Source organism: Sebastes umbrosus, chromosome 7, assembly GCF_015220745.1.
Source record: "Sebastes umbrosus isolate fSebUmb1 chromosome 7, fSebUmb1.pri, whole genome shotgun sequence".
NCBI classification, from domain to species: domain Eukaryota; kingdom Metazoa; phylum Chordata; class Actinopteri; order Perciformes; family Sebastidae; genus Sebastes; species Sebastes umbrosus.
In genome coordinates this window covers 8125605-8147431 of record NC_051275.1, presented here as the reverse complement: position 1 = coordinate 8147431, position 21827 = coordinate 8125605, and the positions used below count along the sequence as shown (strand labels likewise).

At 40.6% G+C, this 21827-nt stretch overlaps 1 protein-coding gene across 1 annotated transcript in view; it reads left to right on the top strand.

The window, feature by feature from the left end:
• Positions 1-21524, top strand: part of LOC119491138 (alpha-2-macroglobulin) — a 41759-nt gene extending 20235 nt beyond the window's left edge. The window contains 18 exon segments of the mRNA XM_037774836.1: positions 933-1158; positions 1265-1391; positions 2850-2971; positions 4898-4949; positions 5791-5874; positions 6039-6215; positions 7655-7736; positions 10176-10332; positions 12338-12412; positions 12800-12965; positions 13377-13573; positions 13708-13923; positions 15482-15600; positions 17261-17351; positions 18165-18233; positions 18365-18470; positions 20076-20117; positions 20842-21524. Coding sequence (XP_037630764.1) covers positions 933-1158; positions 1265-1391; positions 2850-2971; positions 4898-4949; positions 5791-5874; positions 6039-6215; positions 7655-7736; positions 10176-10332; positions 12338-12412; positions 12800-12965; positions 13377-13573; positions 13708-13923; positions 15482-15600; positions 17261-17351; positions 18165-18233; positions 18365-18470; positions 20076-20117; positions 20842-20864 — 2131 coding nt within the window. The 3' untranslated portion in view covers positions 20865-21524.
• The last annotated feature ends 303 nt before the right edge of the window (positions 21525-21827 follow it).

Sequence of the window (21827 nt, the reverse complement as noted above, 5' to 3'; positions counted from 1 at the left end):
GTTTCTTCATATCATTCCAGACATTATTTTCAAACTACAACTTATTATTGAATTGTTGTTGTTGTTTTTTATTATTATTAATTGATTAACCATTTAGAACATTTTCTGTCCAAGACCCAACATATTCAATTATCGATGATATTAAACGGAGAACAGCCTCCGTGCTACGGAGCAGGTTATGTTCCAGAGAAGAGATCAACTCGAAGAAAAGTACCACCTACTGACCAATCAGGGCTCGGAGTGCAGATTGTATGATAATATTACAGTTGAAGGCATAATCCAGCGACATAGTTTAAACTGACAAATGCAGGAAGGACAGCTGGCTGTTATGCTGTGGGTGCTTACCGCTTTGAATTATGTTTTTATATTAATTTTTTTACTCCCTCTCAAGTCTGTTTCACACCGCTGGAGTCGGGGACGCAGCTGAGAGAAGGCTGATATAGTCATACACGCCACATCATTGCTAAAGGCCATAATGAAGTGTAATCTATTTATCTGTTATATTTTGAAAGCTATTTATATATCACTGCCATATCTAGACGAATATATTTGACTTTGGAGTGTTCTGTTAAATTAGTAAGTGTGTTAATTTACGCATTCACACATCTGCATTTTTCTTTTTTTGCCAGCCTGTCCTACCTGCATTTGGCAGCTACAACTGTGTTAATTTTAGGCTGGATTATGTGTTTAACTTATTCGTAATAGGCCCCCAAACAATGAAATTTACCGAGCACTCAAACTCCCCAGTGGATGGAACTCTCCTCTTGCGTCGCCCCTAAAGTCAAACGCACAACATATCTCATCATGTACTAATACAGATTGTCATGAAATTTGCTGAGCTGATGTTCATGTTTTCACTCTTAAAACTTAAAAGGAGGAGCTCTATGCTACTTGAACCTTTTCATTTGGCTCTTGCTCGTGTGTTTGTACAGAGACAGCGGGTCAGTGAATGTGGAGAAGACGGTCCCTGACACCATCACTAAGTGGGCAGCTGGAGCTTTCTGTGTCTCTTCCGTGGGCTTCGGTGTGTCGCCCGACACTGGACTGACTGTCTTCCAGCCGTTTTTTGTCAGTCTCACCTTGCCCTACTCCGTCATCCGAGGGGAGGTGTTTACTCTCAAAGCCACTGTCTTCAACTATCTCTCAAAGTGCATCATGGTAAATATTTAAGGTCTTAAAGTATGGAATTTATTTAAATGGTTTCACATGTACAATGTTTTTGATTTCGGAGACTGAGTATGTTTGTCTCTGTTGTGGTCTGCAGGTGAAGATTACACTGGCTGATTCAGACCAGTACACCTCCAGAAACTGTGATGGCTGCCAGTACAGTGTGTGTTTGTGCGGAGAGGAGAGCAGGACCTTCTCATGGATTGTAACTCCAACTGCCCTAGGTATTGCAAATTTCCCCACTGTGGGACTAATAAAGGAATATCTTATCTTATTAATAGATGGCTGACCAGGAATAATGCTGGCTCAATTCCATTCCATTTAGAAACACATAGGTGAGGAAAAACTGGCATGTCCATTTTCAAAGGGGTCCCTTGACCTCTGACCTCAAAATATGTGAATGTAAATGGGTTCTATGGGTACCCACGAGTCTCCCCTTTACAGACATGCCCACTTTATGATAATCACATGCAGTTTGGGGCAAGTCATAGTCAAGTCAGCACACTGACACACTGACAGCTGTTGTTGCCTGTTGGGCTGCAGTTTGCCATGCTAAATGCAGTACCTGTGAGGGTTTCTGGACACTATTAGTCATTGTTTTGTATTGTTAATTGATTTCCAATAATAAATATATACATACATTTGCATAAAGCAGCATATTTGCCCACTCCCATGTTGATACGAGTATTAAATACTTGACAAATCTCCCTTTTAAGGTACATTTTGAACAGATAAAAAAAAAAATGCATGATAATCAATTGTCAGCCCTACTAAAACACTATGGTGTACCTTGGAAGTAGTAATGTAAAGTACACTGGTATGGTCCTAATGTGTTCTCAATGCTCTTTTAGAGGCTCTTCAACCTGGCACTAAGAGGGTCTGATGTCATTCGAAAATTGATTGAACACCATCTCAAACAGCTCTCCCTGCCTCCTCATTACTGCAAAGACTGTGTAGTGACTGTTATTACTGTCGCTGTTAATATATTTTGCAATCTTCACATCTTTATAATTAAATACTGATGTTGTTTGTTCCGTCCGATGCCAAACTTACACTCTGTGACAAAGATGAGACAGAACAAGCTAATTAATCTGTATTAAGGGCACTGACAGCTGTTGCGTCTGCACTGCTGGAAGCAAAGACGGGGAGGGGGGGGGGGGGGGGCTGTTGTTGTAACGCTGCCTGGCCTGAAAGCAGAGGATTTCTATCAGCCTCCATCAGCAGGGATGGAGACGCGGCTCTGATGAATGTCAAATTGCGCTCCTCTAACTCCCCCTTAGAGGAATGCTGACAATCACTTGTACTAACAAGTCAGGTAGTATCTCTGACGAAACACTCAGAAACCTCTCCCTCGGGGGGTGATCTGTACTTGTCCTCCGTGTGAAGGATTGTGGGCTGTGAAGGAAGGGAGGGAGAGGGTGGGAGATAGAGTGGTATAATAAGGCAACAAATGGGGATTAATGAGGGCGGATAAGATGGGAAACTGGGGGAGGAAGGCAAACACAGACAGGAGAGATGGAGGGACAGGGAGAATAATGAGTTGGATTGAAAAGCAGACGGGAAGCTGTTTTTTTGCCTCCGTACACAAAATGTGACAGTGTGACAGGGAGCGGGAGCGCTAATCAAATCAGCCCTGCTTTCCAAATAACACTCTGTGTGTGTGTGTGTGTGTGTGTGCACAGGTCAGGTGGATCTGAAGGTCAGCGCAGAGGCCCTGAAGACTGACATACTGTGTGGCAACGAGGTGGCCACCGTCCCCGACATGGGCCGAATCGACACGGTGGTCCGCACCCTGCTGGTGCAGGTCAGTGACTGTCAAACACGACACTAAACAGCAGAAAAGTGACATGAGCAGAACGTCGAGTATGGACATGTATGCTTGTTTTTTTCTATGAAAATTGGGAAAATAATTACGTTTACATTAAGAACTCAAATGACACCTTTGGTGAAAATGGCTTTCATGTGTCAACTATAAGGCCTGATTTTATTATAGTAGTAATATACTAGACTATAATATACTATAATAGATTTAAAAAATAATTTTCTTTTCCTCCAAGTGCCGAATCATTATTATGGATTGATATAGATGAGTGCATAATGGATTTGCTTGTGTGTGTGGATGTACAGTATGTATGTGTATTAGGGCTGTCAAAATGAACGCGATAACACGTTAACGCAATTTTTTTTTTAATTTTCCCTAACTTATTAACGCAACTTGTGATTTTTAGATTGTAGCGGGCTCAGATTTAACGCTGGAGTGAAGATACTGGTATCATATGAAGCTAGAAAACCTAATGAATCCATTGATACCAACCATGTCATACTAGCTTGTCGCGAAGGAGGCTAAATAACGCTCCAAACTGGCATGGCCATTTTCAAAGAGGTTCCTTGACCCCTGACCTCAAGATATGTGAATGAAAATGGGTTCTATGGGTACCCACGAGTCTCCCCTTTACAGAAATGCCCACTTTATGATAATCACATGCAGTTTGGGGCAAGTCATAGTCAAGTCAGCACACTGACACACTGACAGCTGTTGTTGTCTTTTGGACTGCAGTTTGCCATGTTATGATTTGAGCATATTTTTTATGCTAAATGCAGTACCTGTGAGGATTTCTGGATAATATTTGTCATTGTTTTGTGTTGTTAATTGATTTCCAATAGTAAATATATACATACATTTGCATAAAGCAAGCATATTTGCCAACTCCAATGTTGATAAGAGTGTTAAATACTTGACAAATCTCCCTAAATTTTGCACAGATAAAAATGCAATTAATTTACGATTAATCGTGATTAAATATTCAGTGCCCTAATATGTATGCATTTATATATATATTTATGTGTATATTTATGTTAATTTTGTTGTTTATTTAAGAGATGGATCCTCCCCCTGCAGTTTACTTTTTTTTTGGGTGGTGTGTGTGTGTACTTGTGTCCAGTTGGCACATATGTATACTTTTGTATATCTGTGTTTAAAAGAAAACCTGATAAAAAGTAAATGACAGAAAAAAAAAAAAATTGGGAAAGTAACCTTTAACATACAGAGAACGCACCCTCATTGTGAATGGACCTGTTCCTCACCCCTGGTGACCTGGTCTGCTTTGTTATTTTATGATGATCATTTTGCAGTCTTTATCAAAAGTAGAGTAACAAAAATAAAAGTTTGAAATAAATCAAACCGTTCTATATCATTGCAAAAAGTGACCACATACTGACAAAAGAGGTATCAGAATAAATGAATTTCTTACATGTGCACAAGGTGACAAAATCTGAGAAAAATGATCCATCTGAACTCGTAGACCATGTACGGTAATTTGGTTGCGTCCTCTGTTTTGTCAGTGAGCAGGCATCTTTTTTCAATTTCAAGTACTTAATAAAACAACACAAATACATCACCGTTATTATCAGTTGACTGACTTGGTTGTGGCACGTACTCTTAATGGATTATCATCCACATTTGGTGTTTTAGTGAGTATTTGGGAAAGCAGGACGGTGTATGTTGGATTGAGTTAAAACACACTGCTGTTCACGGTAATGAAGGAGCACCCAGTGCAACAGCTCGGCGCATTGGTGTGTTTTTTTAATCGTTTTTCGACAATAATGGAGCTATATGGCACAGAGGGAGAAGATATATCAGGCTTTGATGCACACACAATACTTGTGAGTAGAAGTTGTTACGTTACCTTTTAATGAAATAAATCTCATCCTCTTTGTCTCTCTCCACAAGGCTGAAGGAACACCACAGATGGTCAGCCACAACGCTCTCCTCTGTCCTGCAGGTGAGCATTCACAACCACGTGTCTTGTCAGCATCCGTCATCTGCAAGCCTCCGGGTCAACGACCATCTTGATTCTCTCATTCATTACGTCTTTCTGTCATGGAGACCTGTGTCGGAGTCAGAGGTTGAAGCTCTCAGTTGTTCAGTGTGAGGGATGATCGATTGCTATTGGCCGCTCATTATCGTTCAGAAGCATTTGTGTTTGGATGAGTATGTATGAAATGGAATGGATGGTTTGTAAGTTTCCACCGTGTCAGAACAAAAGCATAACAACAGCTATGGTTGCCACATTGAATACACACTGACTCATTGTCACTTTGTTAATGTTCAAATAAAATCCCACATCACTGACACGTGTACCAAAGCCAGAGGAGACTATTAGCGATACTGTAGGTGCAGTTTGAACTTTAAGTTTGGGGGTTCACAAAAAAAAAATCTAGAGGAAATGTAATGTGTACAACCGAGACTTCGTTTACACAAAAATAAATAATCAGGCAGCAGCAGGTGCATTTTTTATATCCCGACCAATATGCCCAATGAGTGATGAGTGAATATTGCGAGCATTACATAGAAACTGAACTCACACAAACCGCAAAACCCAACCGTAAACCAGAGATGAGGCTTGCAGGCTCGTTGATACAGTCGGTTACCCGGTGGTCTCTAAGAGAGGTCTAGTGTATTGGGTGCTGCTGTATGACACGGCTGCTGTGGTTATGTGCTAAGCTAACCAGCTGCTGTGGGTAGTTACAGATATGAGAGAGGTGTCGATCTTCCTATCTAACTCCAAGCAAGAAAGTGAATTTACCAAAATGTGAAACTTTTCCTGCTCTCTGTGTTGCCAGAGGGGCCTGTGGAGAAGAACATCTCCCTTCTGATGCCCGAGATGTTTGTGGCTGGATCGGCCAGGGCCTCCGTCTCTGTTCTGGGTTAGTGACACTATTTCTCTGTCATTTTTTTCTCTCTAGCTATCAAAACTTTAGCATTTGCATGTGATGGACCAAACACAGTAGTCTACTGTATTTTACCCTTCCAACCTGCGATGGATATAATGCTGGAATCTGCCTCATCTTTTCTCCTATTGCTTCTGCAGGTGACCTGATGGGCCGCGCTATGAAGAACCTGGACAAGCTCCTGGCCATGCCGTACGGCTGCGGGGAGCAGAACATGGTGCTGTTCGCGCCCAACATCTTCATCCTCAACTACCTGAAAAGCACGGCTCAGCTGACCGACGCCATTCTGGAGAGGGCGACGCGCTTCCTGGAGAGCGGTGAGTTGTGAGCTGTCCCTGTCTGTGATGAATGATCCAACCGAAGACCCCAGCCCAGTTGTTGCCAACTCTTTTCCAATGAAAAGAGTGAAAATGAAAAAGTCCTGAAATCTAGTGAGAAAGTCGCCAAGTCGGCAACACTGACAGCTGTTGCGTCTGCACTGCTGGAAGCAAAGATGGGGAGAGGCGGGGGGGGGGGGCTGTTAACGTTACTTCAGGCCTCCAGAGAGCATTTGATTTATTGATTGCTGTCAGGATGTAACGAGAATTTCAACAAATACAAAAACATTTTTTGAAGAAGAAGATTACCAACCCTAGCTTTAAATTAGGGATGTACCGGATCGGATATCGGGCCGATACTGACTCAAATAGCTGGATCAGGTATCGGTGACTATGGGGCCGATCTATTCAATTCAATTCTATGTTTATATACTAAATACATTATATACTGGAATTTTAATTCCTGTTTAAATTTTGACCAATTAGTTGCTGCATTAAAAAGGTTCCCACCTGAATTGTAATTTCTGCTAATTTTAAATATTTTTTTTCTACCAAGTTTCTGGTGTACGATTTATTATTCTAATAATAAATATCAATTCAGTAAATTTATATCTATGTATTTATTTGTTACATTTTTGTTTTACAAAATTAAGAAATCAATGTTTTTAGTCAAGCCTGATGTTGCCTTACACATCAAACAATAATCCCAGTCATTTCCACACAGTGAGGCATACAGCTTATTAATGAAACTCTTGTATCGGATCGGTACTCGGTATCGGCCGATACCCAAAGCCCAGGTATCGTATCATTATGGGGACTGAAAAAGTCGGATCGGTGCATCCGTACTTTAAATGAGCAGGTTCAAAGATGCAACCCACCTGGAGCTGTGAGAACGATTTCTCTCTAAACAGACACTGGGTGCTCCATCAGTTCCCAGATTGTTTGTCTGTTGTCCCTCACAGAAAATAATGCCTTTGTGTGGTCTGTTGTCAGTAGTCGGATTTAAACCAGTTTAGAGTTAAAGAAATAATCAATGTCCCATTGAAATGAATGAGGGGGCTGTCTGTGTTCAGACGGGGTCATCCAGCAAAAAAAGGCAACCTGGCTCAAGGCGTTGCATATTCCCAGTAGATGACTGTGACATGAATGCCATATTTCCGCTGTTTACCTCACAATCATCTCGATGAAAGACTGTCAGTGATAACTTTCCAAAGTTTTAAAATCTTGTCTCCTAGTATTATATATTGCCGTGTCGTGTTCTGACATCTGATAAGTCTTCAGTGTCTTGGATCTATTATTTAAACCAGCCCTCTGGGATTGTATTTCATCGTCTCACCGGCATGTGAAACAACAGGCCCTCACCAGCGTAGCCCCCCCCTCCGCAGCTTTTTTTTGGTAAATGTGACTGTTTTGTTCATGTGTGTCTGTGTGTGTTGTAGGATATCAGAGGGAGCTCACTTACAAGCATGATGACGGCTCCTACAGTGCCTTTGGGAAGAGTGATGAGTCTGGAAACACCTGGTCAGTAACATGATGAGTGGATGCTGCTGAGGATACAGATAATGACATTTTCTATGACCGTGTAGAAACTGGTCACAAGTTTGATTCAATTTAACCAAAAAAAGAACATATAGATAGATAGAGATGTAAATAGATATTGATATATAGATAGACAGAGATATATATATATATATGTATGTAGATATATATATATCTATATATATATATTGCCATTGTCTATTCACGTCACTTACACTCCTCTCACTGAAACTTAATGGTGTGCGTTTTGAAAACATAGAAGCACCAAAATAATATGAATAATAGAATATGTTCATTTATATAACTCATGATATATTGCAGTTGCGTCAGTGGCTATAGAACATTCCAAAACATCCATCTAAGAGCTTTGCTGTTAAACTGTGAATATTTTCAGCTCAAATCTCACACTTCATTTGATAAGAGAATAAAAATGACATGCAGACAGTGGGAGGTACACACACACACACACGCACACACACACACACACACACACACACACACACACACATACACATAGTGAGTCCTTTCTGGCATTTTGGCATCCTAATAATTTACTTTATGGGGAGCCTGCCAGAAAATATTAATATTTGCATTTAATGGGCTTAAAGCACAGTGCCTCAGGGGATTTAACAAACCCTTTGCTGTTGGAGAGGGTGCTGGGCAGTTTGGCAGTTGGTGAGTGTGTGTGTGGGTGTGTGTTTGTGGTTAGGAGAAACTAGGGCTCTCAAGTGTTCGGTTGAATTAGAATTCCAACAGGAGATTGGATGGTATTGTCCAAATCACTTAAAAGCTCAGGACTCCTGGAAAAGGACTCCTTAAAGTGTGCCGCACTAATCAATATTCATTATGAACAATGACTCAAAGGACTATGGGTAATGTGACAGGTGTTTGAGGTGCGACCGATGTGTTTACCTCCATTGTTTTGGTTTTCAGGCCCACAAACTCGGCGCAGATTTAGCAGGCAGCTGTTTTCACAAAAATCCACTGTACAGTGCCCGGCCAGCACCAAAACCACAAACAAAGTCCATTGTTTCTCCGATATTCATTCTGCAGCAGCAGTGCTAGACTTTCACACGATCATTTATTTCCTCCGGTCTTGTGCTTCACCGAGTGCGGGGCTTAGCCTTTATGCACACACATGGAGCGGAGCGGGGGAGAGGTTATGTGTTTTTAGTAGGGCTGTCAAAGTTAACGCGATAATAACGTGTTAACACAAATTTGTTTTAACGCCACTAATTTTTTTAACGCATTAACGCAATTCGATCTTGGTCAATTGATCTTGAGGTTGTTGTTTCGCTAAATAGACTCAGTTTTAAAGCTAGAGTGAAGATACTGGCACCATATGAAACTAGAAAAAACCTAAGGAATCCATTAACCCTAACAATCACGGTTAATCACAAATATTGCAAATTTTGTATCTGTTCAAAATTTACCTTAGAGGGAGATTTGTCAAGTATTTAATATTCTTATTAACATGGGAGTGGACAAATATGCTGCTTTATGCAAATATATGTAAATATTTATTATTTGAAATCAATTAATAACACAAAACAATGACAGACATTGTCCAGAAACCCTCACAGGTACTGCATTTAGCATACAAATATGCTCAAATCATAACATGGCAAACTGCAGCCCAACAGTCAACAACAGCTGTCAGTGTGTCAGTGTGCTGACTTGACTATGACTTGCCCCAAACTACATGTGATTATCATAAAGTGGGCATGTCTGTAAAGGGGAGACTCGTGGGTACCCATGGAACCCATTTTCATCCACATATCTTGAGGTCAGAGGTCATGGGACCCCTTTGAAAATGTCCATGACCGTTTTTCCTGGCCAACATTTAGTGTAAGTTTGGAGCGTTATTTAGCCTATTTAAAAGAGAGCCCACTACTACCTAAAAATCAAGTTGCGTTAAAGTGACGTTCATTGTCGCGTTGACTTTGACAGCCCTAGTAATAATATGTCAATGTTGTGTTTACAGCTTGTTCTGCTGCCCCAAAGTGGCCAAGTAATGAATGCCTATTTTTTTGCACCTTAAAATTTCAATAAAGAGTTAAGCAGAGTGGACCCTTACCGTCCACACTGATAATAGTACAATACGATATGTGTAATGTAATATGTCTATAAATGGCTTCGTTTAGAAGCATTAATTACGATCCAAACATGTGAGATGTGGATATTAGACTTGCCTCTCTGTCAGCTCCAGCTGTCTGTATTCTGCCGGGCTCGTGTGCGGCTCGGAGGAGTATGATTGTTTAGTTGCAGCTCAGGCCAAGTGCTCCATGTTAGTGTGAGACAGGAGGCTGTTATGTAATTGTCCTGGTCCATTTTGGGGTTATCAACACAGGCACACGTGGTTAGATCTGTTTTCTAAAATAACCTTGTTTGTGTGTGTGTGTCGTGTGTGTGCCCCTCCAGGCTGACCTCTTTTGTGATGAAGTCCTATGGCGGGGCGAGACCATACATCTTTGTGCACGACAAGCACATTAAAGAGACACGGAGGTGGCTATCCTCACACCAGCGGCCTGACGGCTGCATCAGATCTGTGGGGAAACTCTTCCACAACGGCATGAAGGTGACAACATTTTTAAACGGGGAGTGTCGGGGTTACGCATCATCTGCTTTTGGTCATTCAGAGCTCTGCTTGGGTGAATCTTTCCTGTAAGACATAACTAGCAGAATTAGCTCAATCTGAGGAGCAATTTGCTTTCTGAGAGCTGTGAGTGTGAATTTTAGACAGACAAAGGATGTAAACTAGAACTTGACCGGTTGGCGGAGGCATACACATCGAGTGACGGTCTCCAGTAGTGGGGCATGGCCGCCAGATAAGGGCACAGATAAGAGTTTTATCTGCTCAGCTCAGGCTCAGCTTGTCTTACACACAAGATGAGTAGAGAGCTGATAGGTGCGTGTGTCATCCTTATTTTCTCAGGCAAGGGAAAAAAAAAGAGAAGTGTGCGCAGTTTTGTTCAGTTCAATTTAATCAACAGTTTAATGGCCAATGTGTAATAAAACAGCAATGCTTCCAATCAGCAGTAACTGAATCAATTTTGTCACTAAGTGAAAAACAAAAACATGCACATTTAGTGCTCCGTGGCAGAGCATGTTTCACACATAATTCCAGGATTGCAGGGCCTCAATAACAGTGCAGTGCAAGACATGACTGATATCTCTTGAAATGCTCTTGAAAAGAACAAAATGTGGGGTGCCCTGGTGGTTTAGGGGGTTAAACGGTCAACCTTGAACCACAATGACCACTGAAGTCCAGAGAGGGATCTCTTTTGCATGTCATTCCCCATCTCTCTTCCGTCATTTCCTGTCACCTTGTTTCTGTTATCTCACTGAAACTAGTTTCTCATGATGTAGGGAGGACAGTTTAATGTATGGTACATTTTTAAATATTATACTGTATTAAGATTGTTATAGACTTTGTTGAGCTTTGTAAATGCTGAAACTGGCAACATATTGTTGCGTTCTGTGAGAACATAACAGAACAATAACAAAGACCATCAGATGTGATAAAAAAGTAAAACAAACAAAAAACAGCTACATTTACAACTCCCAAAAAATATTCATATGTTATATACAATGTAACAAATGCAATTACAACTTGTATGTTACATACATGCATTGTCATTATTTTTAGTTATTTTTACCCGCTTTTCCACCGCAGGAACTTTCCTCCGGAACTAGGAACCTTTTGAGGGACTCGTTGCGTTTCGAGCAGAGGGACCAGGGTTTAAATTAAGTTCTGGGGACATTTTACCCCCCAAAAAAGGCCCTGGTTGAGGGGAGGTAGTACTTCTGAAAGTAACAGAACTGACGGAGTGGAGTTTGCAGGGATGACCATCACACACACACACACACACACACACACACACACACACACAGCACTTCTGCTTCAACTTGTACCGCTTCATTCATAAAACAAGGAAGTACTCTAGTATTGATTTCGGATGAGGGGAGAACATGTTTCTTCGTTTAATAACATTTAAAGTAAAGTTAGGCTCTGCTGTTGGCTACCCGTCTCATTAAGTGAGAGAGATCACCAGGGCGAGTGGTAATGTTAGAAAAGTGAGACAGCATGGCTGTGCTGTGAAGGAGAGAAAGGAAAGTTATTTTCTGATTGTCTCACAGCGTTAATGTTCTAAAGCACAAATAAATAACCATCAAACACACAGAAGCTCTTAGTTTAATTTTCCTCCTCTGCATTTCATTCATTATATCCAACGTGCATCAGTAGATACATGCAGCAGTAAATATCATCGTTTATTTATTTTTTTTCCAGCATGTTTTTTAGATGAAACACGCAGACACACTGAACTGCAGGCTGCAGAGTGTGTTTACTGCTGTGACCACCAACAGCCCTCGTCTCCCGTCCTGTCGCTTTTTCATACGTCAGCGGACTAGTTTGTCTAATCTTAGCAGGTCTCTAGACCGCGGTGGAAACACAGACAACAGTGGGCTGAGGGAGCCTTTTAGTTCCTTCAAAAGTAGTTCCAGTCCCAGGAACTTTTGGTGGAAACCCGGCTTTAGTTTCCAGTTTTAGTGACACTGACGTGCTGTTCTGTTTCAAACAGGGAGGTGTGAGTGACGATGTGTCCCTGACAGCCTACATCACCGCTGCCCTGCTGGAGCTCGACACCAACACCACGGTGAGTCTAACGGCGTTCTCCTCCCTCTCTGACCTTCATGCTCACATCTCATTGGTGCAACTGTGAGATGCTCACCTGTTGAACTCCATTGGTTCTGCCCTCATTTCAAATGTCTATCAAATGAGGTTCATTTTTTTTATATCAGCAGACTGTAGATTTCCTGTCATGTTCGGCAATTTTCTGCAACCAGGATCCTGTATTTATGTTAAATAAATGACACATTTTAAAATGGATTAAATAGAAATTCTCATTCATATACAGGAGGTCAGAAAGCAACTCTTAATTTTTGGAAGCCTGCAGAGAAATAGTGTCCTTCATTGTTTCCGTTGTTAGAGTTATATTCTCCCGTGCATCGCCTCATCTTTGTGTTTGCCTGTGGTGTGACAGGACCCCGTGGTGCAAAACTGCCTGAACTGTCTCAAGGCAGCAGTGGCCGGCCAGCTGGACAACATGTACACCACGGCCCTGCTGTCCTACACCTTCACCCTGGCTGGAGACGAGGAGATGAGGAGCAAACTCATCACTTACCTGCACCAGAAGTCCAACACACTGGGTAAGATGAGGGTGAAGCCACCAGCAACATCTGCACGTCTGGCTTTTCAGCAATAATTTAACAGCTGCCATCAAGCAGCATCAACACAAACTACAACTTTCTTGACTTGCAAAATTACGTTTTAAATTGACAAACATCATATGTGTGATTCATGGCAGAATTCAAACAGGATCAAAAAAAATATGTATCTCTCGTCGTTGACTACCGTTCATATTTTTTCCGAAATAAGGTCCCATGGTGTCCCCTCCACCAGAAGGGGCGGGACTTCGCTTCTCTATTAGCTGACTTTGCACTCTACAGTTTCTGGAATCTGTACACTGTAGAACCCTCCTACTCATTAATTTAACTTAAGTTCATGAAGTTAGTCATTGCTAACCCTCTAATGGATGACTCCACTGTTCTGACTGGCAGGTGGCACCCGTCGCTGGAACAGAGCAGGGGCTTCTGAGAAAGGCCTGGACTCTTTGGAGGTGGAGATGACGTCCTACGTGCTGCTGGCTCTGCTCTCAGGTCCGGCCATGCCAGGCTTTGGTTTGGATTACTCGTCCAGCATCGTCCGCTGGCTCGCCCAGCAGCAGAACCCCTACGGCGGCTTCGCTTCAACACAGGTGGGAAGAATCACACACAAACACACACACAGACGGTACACACACAGGGGGTTTATGGGAAGCCTTTAACCCCCCCCCCCCCTACCCCCCTCCTCACTGTTTTTAACGACACATCTAACCTCTGTGCTCCTCAGGACACCGTGGTGGCCCTCCAGGCTCTGGCTAAGTACGGCACTGCCACCTACAGCGCGGAGGGCAGCACTACGGTGACGGTGACGTCGTTAGGAGGCCTCGACAAAGAGTTTGCGGTGGATCAGAGCAACAGGCTGCTGTACCAGGAGGAGAAGCTGAGCGACGTCCCCGGAGAGTACACGATCAAAGCTCAGGGACAGAGCTGTGTGCTGGCACAGGTACAGTAGGACCAACCACAGGACGAGCCAAGGACGAGGTCAACACCAGAACATGTGAAGCTCCAACGTGTGATTGAACTGAAATAGTCTGGGGTGAAAGAGAATAGGAGGAGATGAGAAATGACTGGACTACTATGAAGTAAAATATGAAAATGAAATGACTATATGAAAGCTGTGTAACATCAGTCAGTTGAAAAGGCACATAAATGTACGCTGACAAGATGTTTAAAGCCCGCCTCAAGCCAGTTTTACTTCCTGTTTTTTTGCAAACAGAGAATGGGGGTGTGGTTAATAGTCAGACGTAATTCATTACTATGGCAACCATATTGCATTGTTTTTCAAGCCAGTTTAGATGAAATGAGTTTAGATGAATTTACTGTTTATCAGCCCACAAATGAGACAAGAATTAGCTCAACACACCGACTCTCTCTCCCTCGCTCTCTTCTTTACCATCTCCTCCTGGCAAGGCGGCCATCTGGCTGCTGCCGCACCTCCGCACGCCGGTCACAGCGCACCGGAGGACGGATAGACATGTTGTCGAGGTCCGCCGTTTGAAATGCAGTTTCAGGACGTTTTGGAGGTTCACCATCCACCAGCACCAGCCGCTCTCGCCTCAGCTCCCAGCACCGACACCGCACCGGGCCACACTGAGATTCGTTTATTTCTCTAACGGGACTTTTCTCTTGTTTTCTTTCGGGCTGAAAGTTGTGCTATCCCCGTCGTTCGGACCTGTCAGAGACCGGTAAACCTCCGGCATCGGCTGCTTTCCGTTAATTTATCTCCAGCAGGAGGAGACGGTAAAGAAGAGAGCGAGTGAGAGAGACAGTCAGTGTGTTGTGTTGATTCTGCCGGTAGGATTTCATGTAGACTAATCCACGGTGTTGACTGAACCCGTTCACTGCACACACAAATGTCATTGTGAAAATAAACACACTAAACTTAAGGTGTAGGAAAAATAAAAATAAAATGAAACCCCTCAGTTAGGTAATGCAACAAGTTGGGCTAGCTTACTACACCTAACTAGCTAACTAACTAGAAAGACAAACTGACAGACAGATAAACTGATTTATCAGTTTGCTGCTGCTCAGACACAAACGAGCATGAGAGCGCCTGCAGCTTAGAGGATGACCTTTGACCTGCAGCTTCCACTATAGTCATACGTCATATAACCATTTCAGCAACAACTTTCTTTTTTCAACTTTGAGCACAGAAATTAGGTCATTTGTCAAAACGATTTTAAGGTCCTGTAATTTAGAGCCTCATACATCAACAGGCTCACATCTTTGATGATGTTGCACATTTATTGGTATCGGCGTTAGCATGTTGACAAAGAAATTTCAGAGCAGTAAATAGCATTATATCTTTTGGCAGTATTTTGTATATTTTCATCTTCATTTTTTTTTTTTGCAATTCAATTAAAATCTAGTCTTTTTTATAGCTTTAATTCAAAATAATGAAAATGTCAATGCAACTCTGTTTCTCATATTAATTGATTAACTGATATCTTTGATAAGAGCGTGTTGCTCCATTGTAAATTGATGTTTGTGTCTCTCCACAGATCTCCATGCACTACAACATCCCCCCTCCTCCCGACTTCTCTGCCTTCAAAATCTCAACTGACATCATGACCAAATGCAACATCAGCAGGCCTGAGCTCATCCTCTTTGTGCATGTCAGGTACTCTGTCTGTGTGTATGATGTCTACGGAAGCCCTGAGAGGCAAAACCCAACATGTTGGTGATCCATTTTTTAAGTCTCATCTAAATAGTTTTCTCTCCCGTGTTTATGAATTAAGAACTGGTGAGAAAAAGGTTTTGCCAGGATAATTTTATAAGTACCTTTTAAGTAATTTTTTTCATCTGTGAAAACAGGTGGAAAAAAGTTTTGGCATTCACCAAGTTTTTGTGTTCAGGATCATTTTTTCTTCATGTTTTCTTACAGATGAGTTACATTTTACATAACTTACTAACGCACAAGATATGTACCTTGTGTTTAGAGTGCATGGAGAAATGATCCTGACAAAAACAAAAGAAAAAATCACCTGCCAAAACCTTCCCGTTATTCCGTCTAAACAATCCACCAAAATCTACGTCTGAAAATATTTTAAGCTTGAAATAGGCGATGCCACTGCTGAATCTTGTTTAATTTTAGAACTAGATCGTCGAGTTTGACAGCTTGGTCCAAGTTTCGTGAGCCAGACGCGTCGCTCTGGACGGGCTCATTTGCATAAAGTTGTGATTTTTCAACTTTATGCAAAAACAGACCCTCTCCAACGCTGCAACGCTACCACCATGCGCTGGGTGACTGCTTCTCCTGCTTTCCAAAGAAAATGAATGGAAAGTGTTGAGACGCCCTCTGTCACCAAATCTGGTGGAAATGTGCCGATAGAGAAGCACTGGCGCCGGGGACTGGAACCGCTGACACGTCCCCCCTGAAAATATAAACAAATGACTGTTCCCGTCTTTTCATTTTGAAAGAGTCACGGCCAATGAGGAAACTCCAACACTCAGTGACAGACTTTTGCATTTGTAGGGCTGGCCCTCTGCAGTCTGGCCAAAAAAGCAACTCATAAAGATGATCCTGCAAAACTTTTTCTTTTCACCTGTTCTTAAGTCATAAACACAGGAGAGAAAACTATTTAGATCAGACTTGAAAATGGATCACCAGAAATGTTTTCTCACTTGCCCCTCAAGGCTTCCATAGCTGACTGAGGACTTTTTTTAGAAGTTGTGGTTGACTTCAACACAGGGATACATAGTTTGTACTTTTTTTGTTAATATTCTGGACTTTAGTGGATAATTTTACTTGATAAGGAAACGTATTGCATCAGCAAACCATGTCATACTATAACACAGAACAAAAAGTAGCTGCATTAACAATCTGGTGGCTGGAAACAGTTTAGCTGTTTTAATTATGAGCCAAAAAGAACCAGAAACGTGTTGGGCTTAAATAATGGCTTTGACCTTTTTTGATGACCTTCACATAAACCAGCGAGCATACAGACCTTTTGTTAGTGTTAGGGTTGCACCAACTAAAACTCATTATTACAAACTTTTTGACACAACTTGTATAACTTTTATTTGTTCTTATTCACTGTGTGTGTGTGTGTGTGTGTGTGTGTGTGTGTGTGTGTGTGTGTGTGTGTGTGTGTGTGTGTGTGTGTGTGTGTGTGTGTGTGTGTGTGTGTGTGTGTGTGTGTGTGTGTGTGTGTGTGTGTGTGTGTGTGTGTGTGTGTGTGTGTGTGTGTGTGTGTGTGTGTGTGTGTGTGTGTGTGTGTGTGTGTGTGTGTGTGTGTGTGTGTGTGTGTGTGTGTGTGTGTGTGTGTGTGTGTGTGCAGGTACCAGGGCCGGAGAGAGGAAACAAACATGGTCATCATCAACATCAAACTGCTGTCTGGATACATTCTGGATAAGAACTCCCTGAAGCTGGTCAGTTCATACAATTAAACCAAGAGCAGTTCACTAGATGACAAATACTATAATACACATAGTGTTTGTGCTAATACTACCAGACTCTACTACTGCAACTAATGTCTTTTATATGCCACAGAATATTTTTTTAGGGCAGTCAAAGTTAACGCGATATCGCAAATTTGTTTTAATCCATTGGTACCAACCATGTCATACTAGCTTGTCTCGAAGGAGGCTAATCAACGCTCCAAATTTTGGCGAGGAAAAACTGGCATGGTCATTTTCAAAGTAGTCCCTTGACCTCTGACCTCTAGATATGTGAATGAAAATGGGTTCTATGGGTACCCACGAGTCTCCCCTTTACAGACATGCTCACTTTATGATAATCACATGCAGTTTGGGGCAAGTCATAGTCAAGTCAGCACACTGACACACTGACAGCTGTTGTTGCCTGTTGGGCTGCAGAATGCCATGTTATGATTTGAGCATATTTTGTATGCTAAATGCAGTACCTGTGAGGGTTTCTGGACAATATTTGTCATTGTTTTGTGTTGTTAATTGATTTCCAGTAATAAATATATACATACATTTGCATAAAGCAGCATATTTGCCAACTCCGATGTTGATAAGATTATTAAATACTTGACAAATCTGTACCTTAAGGTACATTTTGAACAGATAAGAAATGTACGATCAATTTGCGATTCATCGAGATTAACTATGAACAATGATGCAATTAATCACGATTAAATATTTGTATCAAGTGACAGCCCTATACATTATATATTTTTTTATTTTGGAGTATACTGATGACAGTCTGTGCTTTGGCAGCTGAAGAACGACCGCTTAGTGAAGCGTGTGGACGTGGACGAAGGATTCATCAACATCTACTTAGATGGGGTAGGAGGCACTTTCCTGCTTTATTTTCATAAATATCGGTACAGCCGTTAATCTACTAGTGTGCTGAGTTTGTGATGAGTAAGTGAATAGTGAAGTTGGGAGGAATTTCATGAGTTTGTTTGTGGTTGCAGTTGAAGAAGGATGAGCAAAAGATCTACAGTGTGACACTAGAGGAGGACATGCCCGTCAGGAACCTGAAACCAGCTGTGGTCAAAGTCTACGATTACTACCAGACAAGTAAGAGCTGCGTGGTTCTTCCTTTTTTCTTCATGTATGTGATGCTCAGTTTTCTTTACTATAACCAGTAGGCAAAACGAGGGGGGATGAGGGAGGAAGCCATCCCTCTTATTAGCATTAGAAGTATGTTAGTCTAGTCTGCCTGACTCATTGATCTTTTATCACAGTGTTTCCTATTTTTTAAAAATGACAAACCACTGTGACCCAATTCCCAATAGGTCTTATCCATAAATCATAAGAGCAAATGTGTGCATAAGTGAACGTTCCTGACTATTTTTACTGTAATTTATCCTCATCACATTATATTATCTAGGATAGGTAAACCAGACATTTCCAAGAGATATACAGTACGTTTGATAACTCACAACTTGGTTTTATGCATGCGTTACTGAAAACATATTCAAACGTTAAATACTTTATAAATGAGAGCAAATAAATGCATTTAGGCCGAACTACCAGTCTTTTGTGTTGTACCTTTCACCAGTAAAACAAACAGAATGTATGCTAGCCTTTACATTCAATGTTATAAATAGGCTACAATTAACAGAACAATATGAACATTCAGGCTCCCTCTTGTGGCTCAAAGGTGTACTGCAGATATAAATCTTAAAAGACGATGGAAGAAATTCTGCAAATCTCCTGCGACCCAGACTTGAAAGTTAGAATCTATGGCCCCGACCTTCGGAGGACAGAACCTGCCAAAATAAAAAAAATAGATGAATAAACAAATAAATGACTTGATAAATAAATAAATGTCATTAAATGTAGCAAACATAATATAAAAAATAAATGTAGCCATTAATTAATTGATAAAATGTCAGATAAATTGATATTTTTGTTTTAGTTTGCTTCTTTATTTATGTATCTTTGTATTATATCCCTTATTTATTTACTCTTCTGTTTAATTTTCCCTTTGATTTATTTATATATTTATTTATATTTATATATATATATATATATATATATATATATATATTTAAAATTGTGCATAAATAAACACATACATGCATTTAAATAAATATAAAACAAATGCATAAATAAATAAAATAAATGCAAAAATGAATAAAATAAATTTAATAAAAAATAAATACATAAATAAATAAATAAAAGGGAAAATTAAACAGAAGAGTAAATAAATAAGGGAAAAAATACATAAATAAATAAAGAAGCAAATTAAAACAGAAATATCAGTTTATGTCACATTTTATCAATTCATTATTGGCTACATTTAACGACATAATTATTTATTTATATTTGTATTCATTTATTTTTGATTTTGGCAGGTTCCGTCCTCCATACCGACCATGGCTCTGAAATATCAGTAGCCTAACTGTGCTGTGTATTGATGAATTGATTGATGAATCCATGGCGCTGTCCGTGGTGCTGAAGTAGCAGACAGATTTGTAATTGTGGTTTGTTCTCTGAGTCGCCTGTGGTATTGAAAAATACAGAACCAAAGAGTCATGGAGCGGTTCGCTGGTCACGGTTGAACGAAACAAACCAGGTCACCTACCATCGCCTACTGACTGAAAGTAGTATTTCCTCTCTGGTGGAACCGACTGTCACATGGCTGTATATGTAATATGTGTTTGGTGATGTTTTCAGGTGATGAGGCAGTCACTGACTACACCTCCCCCTGTGCAGAGAGTAAGTAACATTTTTTTTTTATAATTTCTCTGTTGTGCAACGTTTGATACAAATAATGCCTCATTACAGTATTATGTCTGAGCCAGTAATTATGGCCAAAAAACCCCCAGCATGAATTGAAATATCAATTGTGTAATGGCTCATTGATCACACTGTATATGACAGTATTTTACACTTGCTTTGTTTCAGTGTGAAAAATAATACTCCTAGTTTTCTAAATCTCCCATAGCACACAAACTGAACACATCAAATTAGGTATAACAGTACATCACACAGTACGTTTATCGCAGCATCACAATAATTTATATGTTTATCACTGATTAAATGATGAGAATAAAAATACAAATAATTACAAATATGATAACTCATTCCCATGAAAAGCTAGTGTCGGGTCAATAAACAGTGTAAAGTAAGAATGACTTTAGAGAACATCAATTTAATTTCATTAATAAGATGTATTACTGTGAATATACAGTAAATCTACTGTCTGACTTTACACCACACTAAATAATACAAGACAAAATGACTGTACGGTTTCTGTTCTGTATCACAAGACACCACACTAGGGACACACTATGCACCGATACCGGATCGGATATCAGGCCAATACTGATTCAAATAGCTGAATGTTATTTTTCTCAAAACTGGTCAAATAGTGAAAACACTGAATATAAATGTATGTGGGTAGTTTCCAGATAAATAACTGAAGGTGTTTCCCCTCCAGGTGACGGCGTCAACGAGCTGTAAAACCTACGTGGAAAGCCCCGCCGAGACTCCTCAGTTGGAAGAATCACTGTGTCAGAGAAAGAAACTTCTAGATGTGTATTTTTTTTATTAGATCGTTTCTTTGTGTTTTTTTTCTCCTTTTAAACCTTTTTTTTCTTTTCGCTGTGTTTCATTGTGAGTGAATTCCACTTTTTAGGAACACATTTTTAATTTTCTTTTAACTGTTTTGATGTTTTTTGTTCTACTTGCTGTTCCACGGTAGGCTCGTCCTTGTCCTTCCAGCTATGACTGTTTAGTAACGATCCAATAATCAATCAGCATGAGAATCCGTACGGTAGTCGCTGCTGTCTCCCTCCTCAACACTGCAAACGTCACATTAAAACCCGCTGAGCTCAAGAAAAGCAGACGATATTCTGGAACAGTTCTGTTTTTTAATAGATTTGACAAAATCCATATTATTCATACGTGAAAGTAACGCATGAGACATACAGGGTACCAATAACACAGTATGGTCCGAGTATCAATTGTGAGTGTGTGTGTGTGTGTGTGTGTGTGAAACAGGATCTACTTTCTAGAAAAAACAAAAGTACAGTTTCATGAGTGCTAGGTGAGTTATTCTCTGTGTGTGTGTGTGTGCAGGTGTGTGTTCTGCTGTACCAGTAAAAAAAAAAAAAAAAAAAAGGTAGATTGATACATCACTACCATACAATTTGAAATGTAACTGACAATAAAATTTCTAAAATGACAAAAATAAGTAAAAACTGTACTTCTTTTCATACAATACCGTTTCATTTCAATAGTAAGATTATTTTTTTTCATTCAGGCATCCTCTTTACAGTATATTTAGTTTCCTTTCTTTTCAATATAGATAACCACAGTAATGTATATACCATCTACTATCAACAGACATGATTTAACAGCCTTGCCAGTGTTGAATAGTTTGGTTTGCACATGTTAACTAACTGTGCAGGGAAAGTAAAGGCA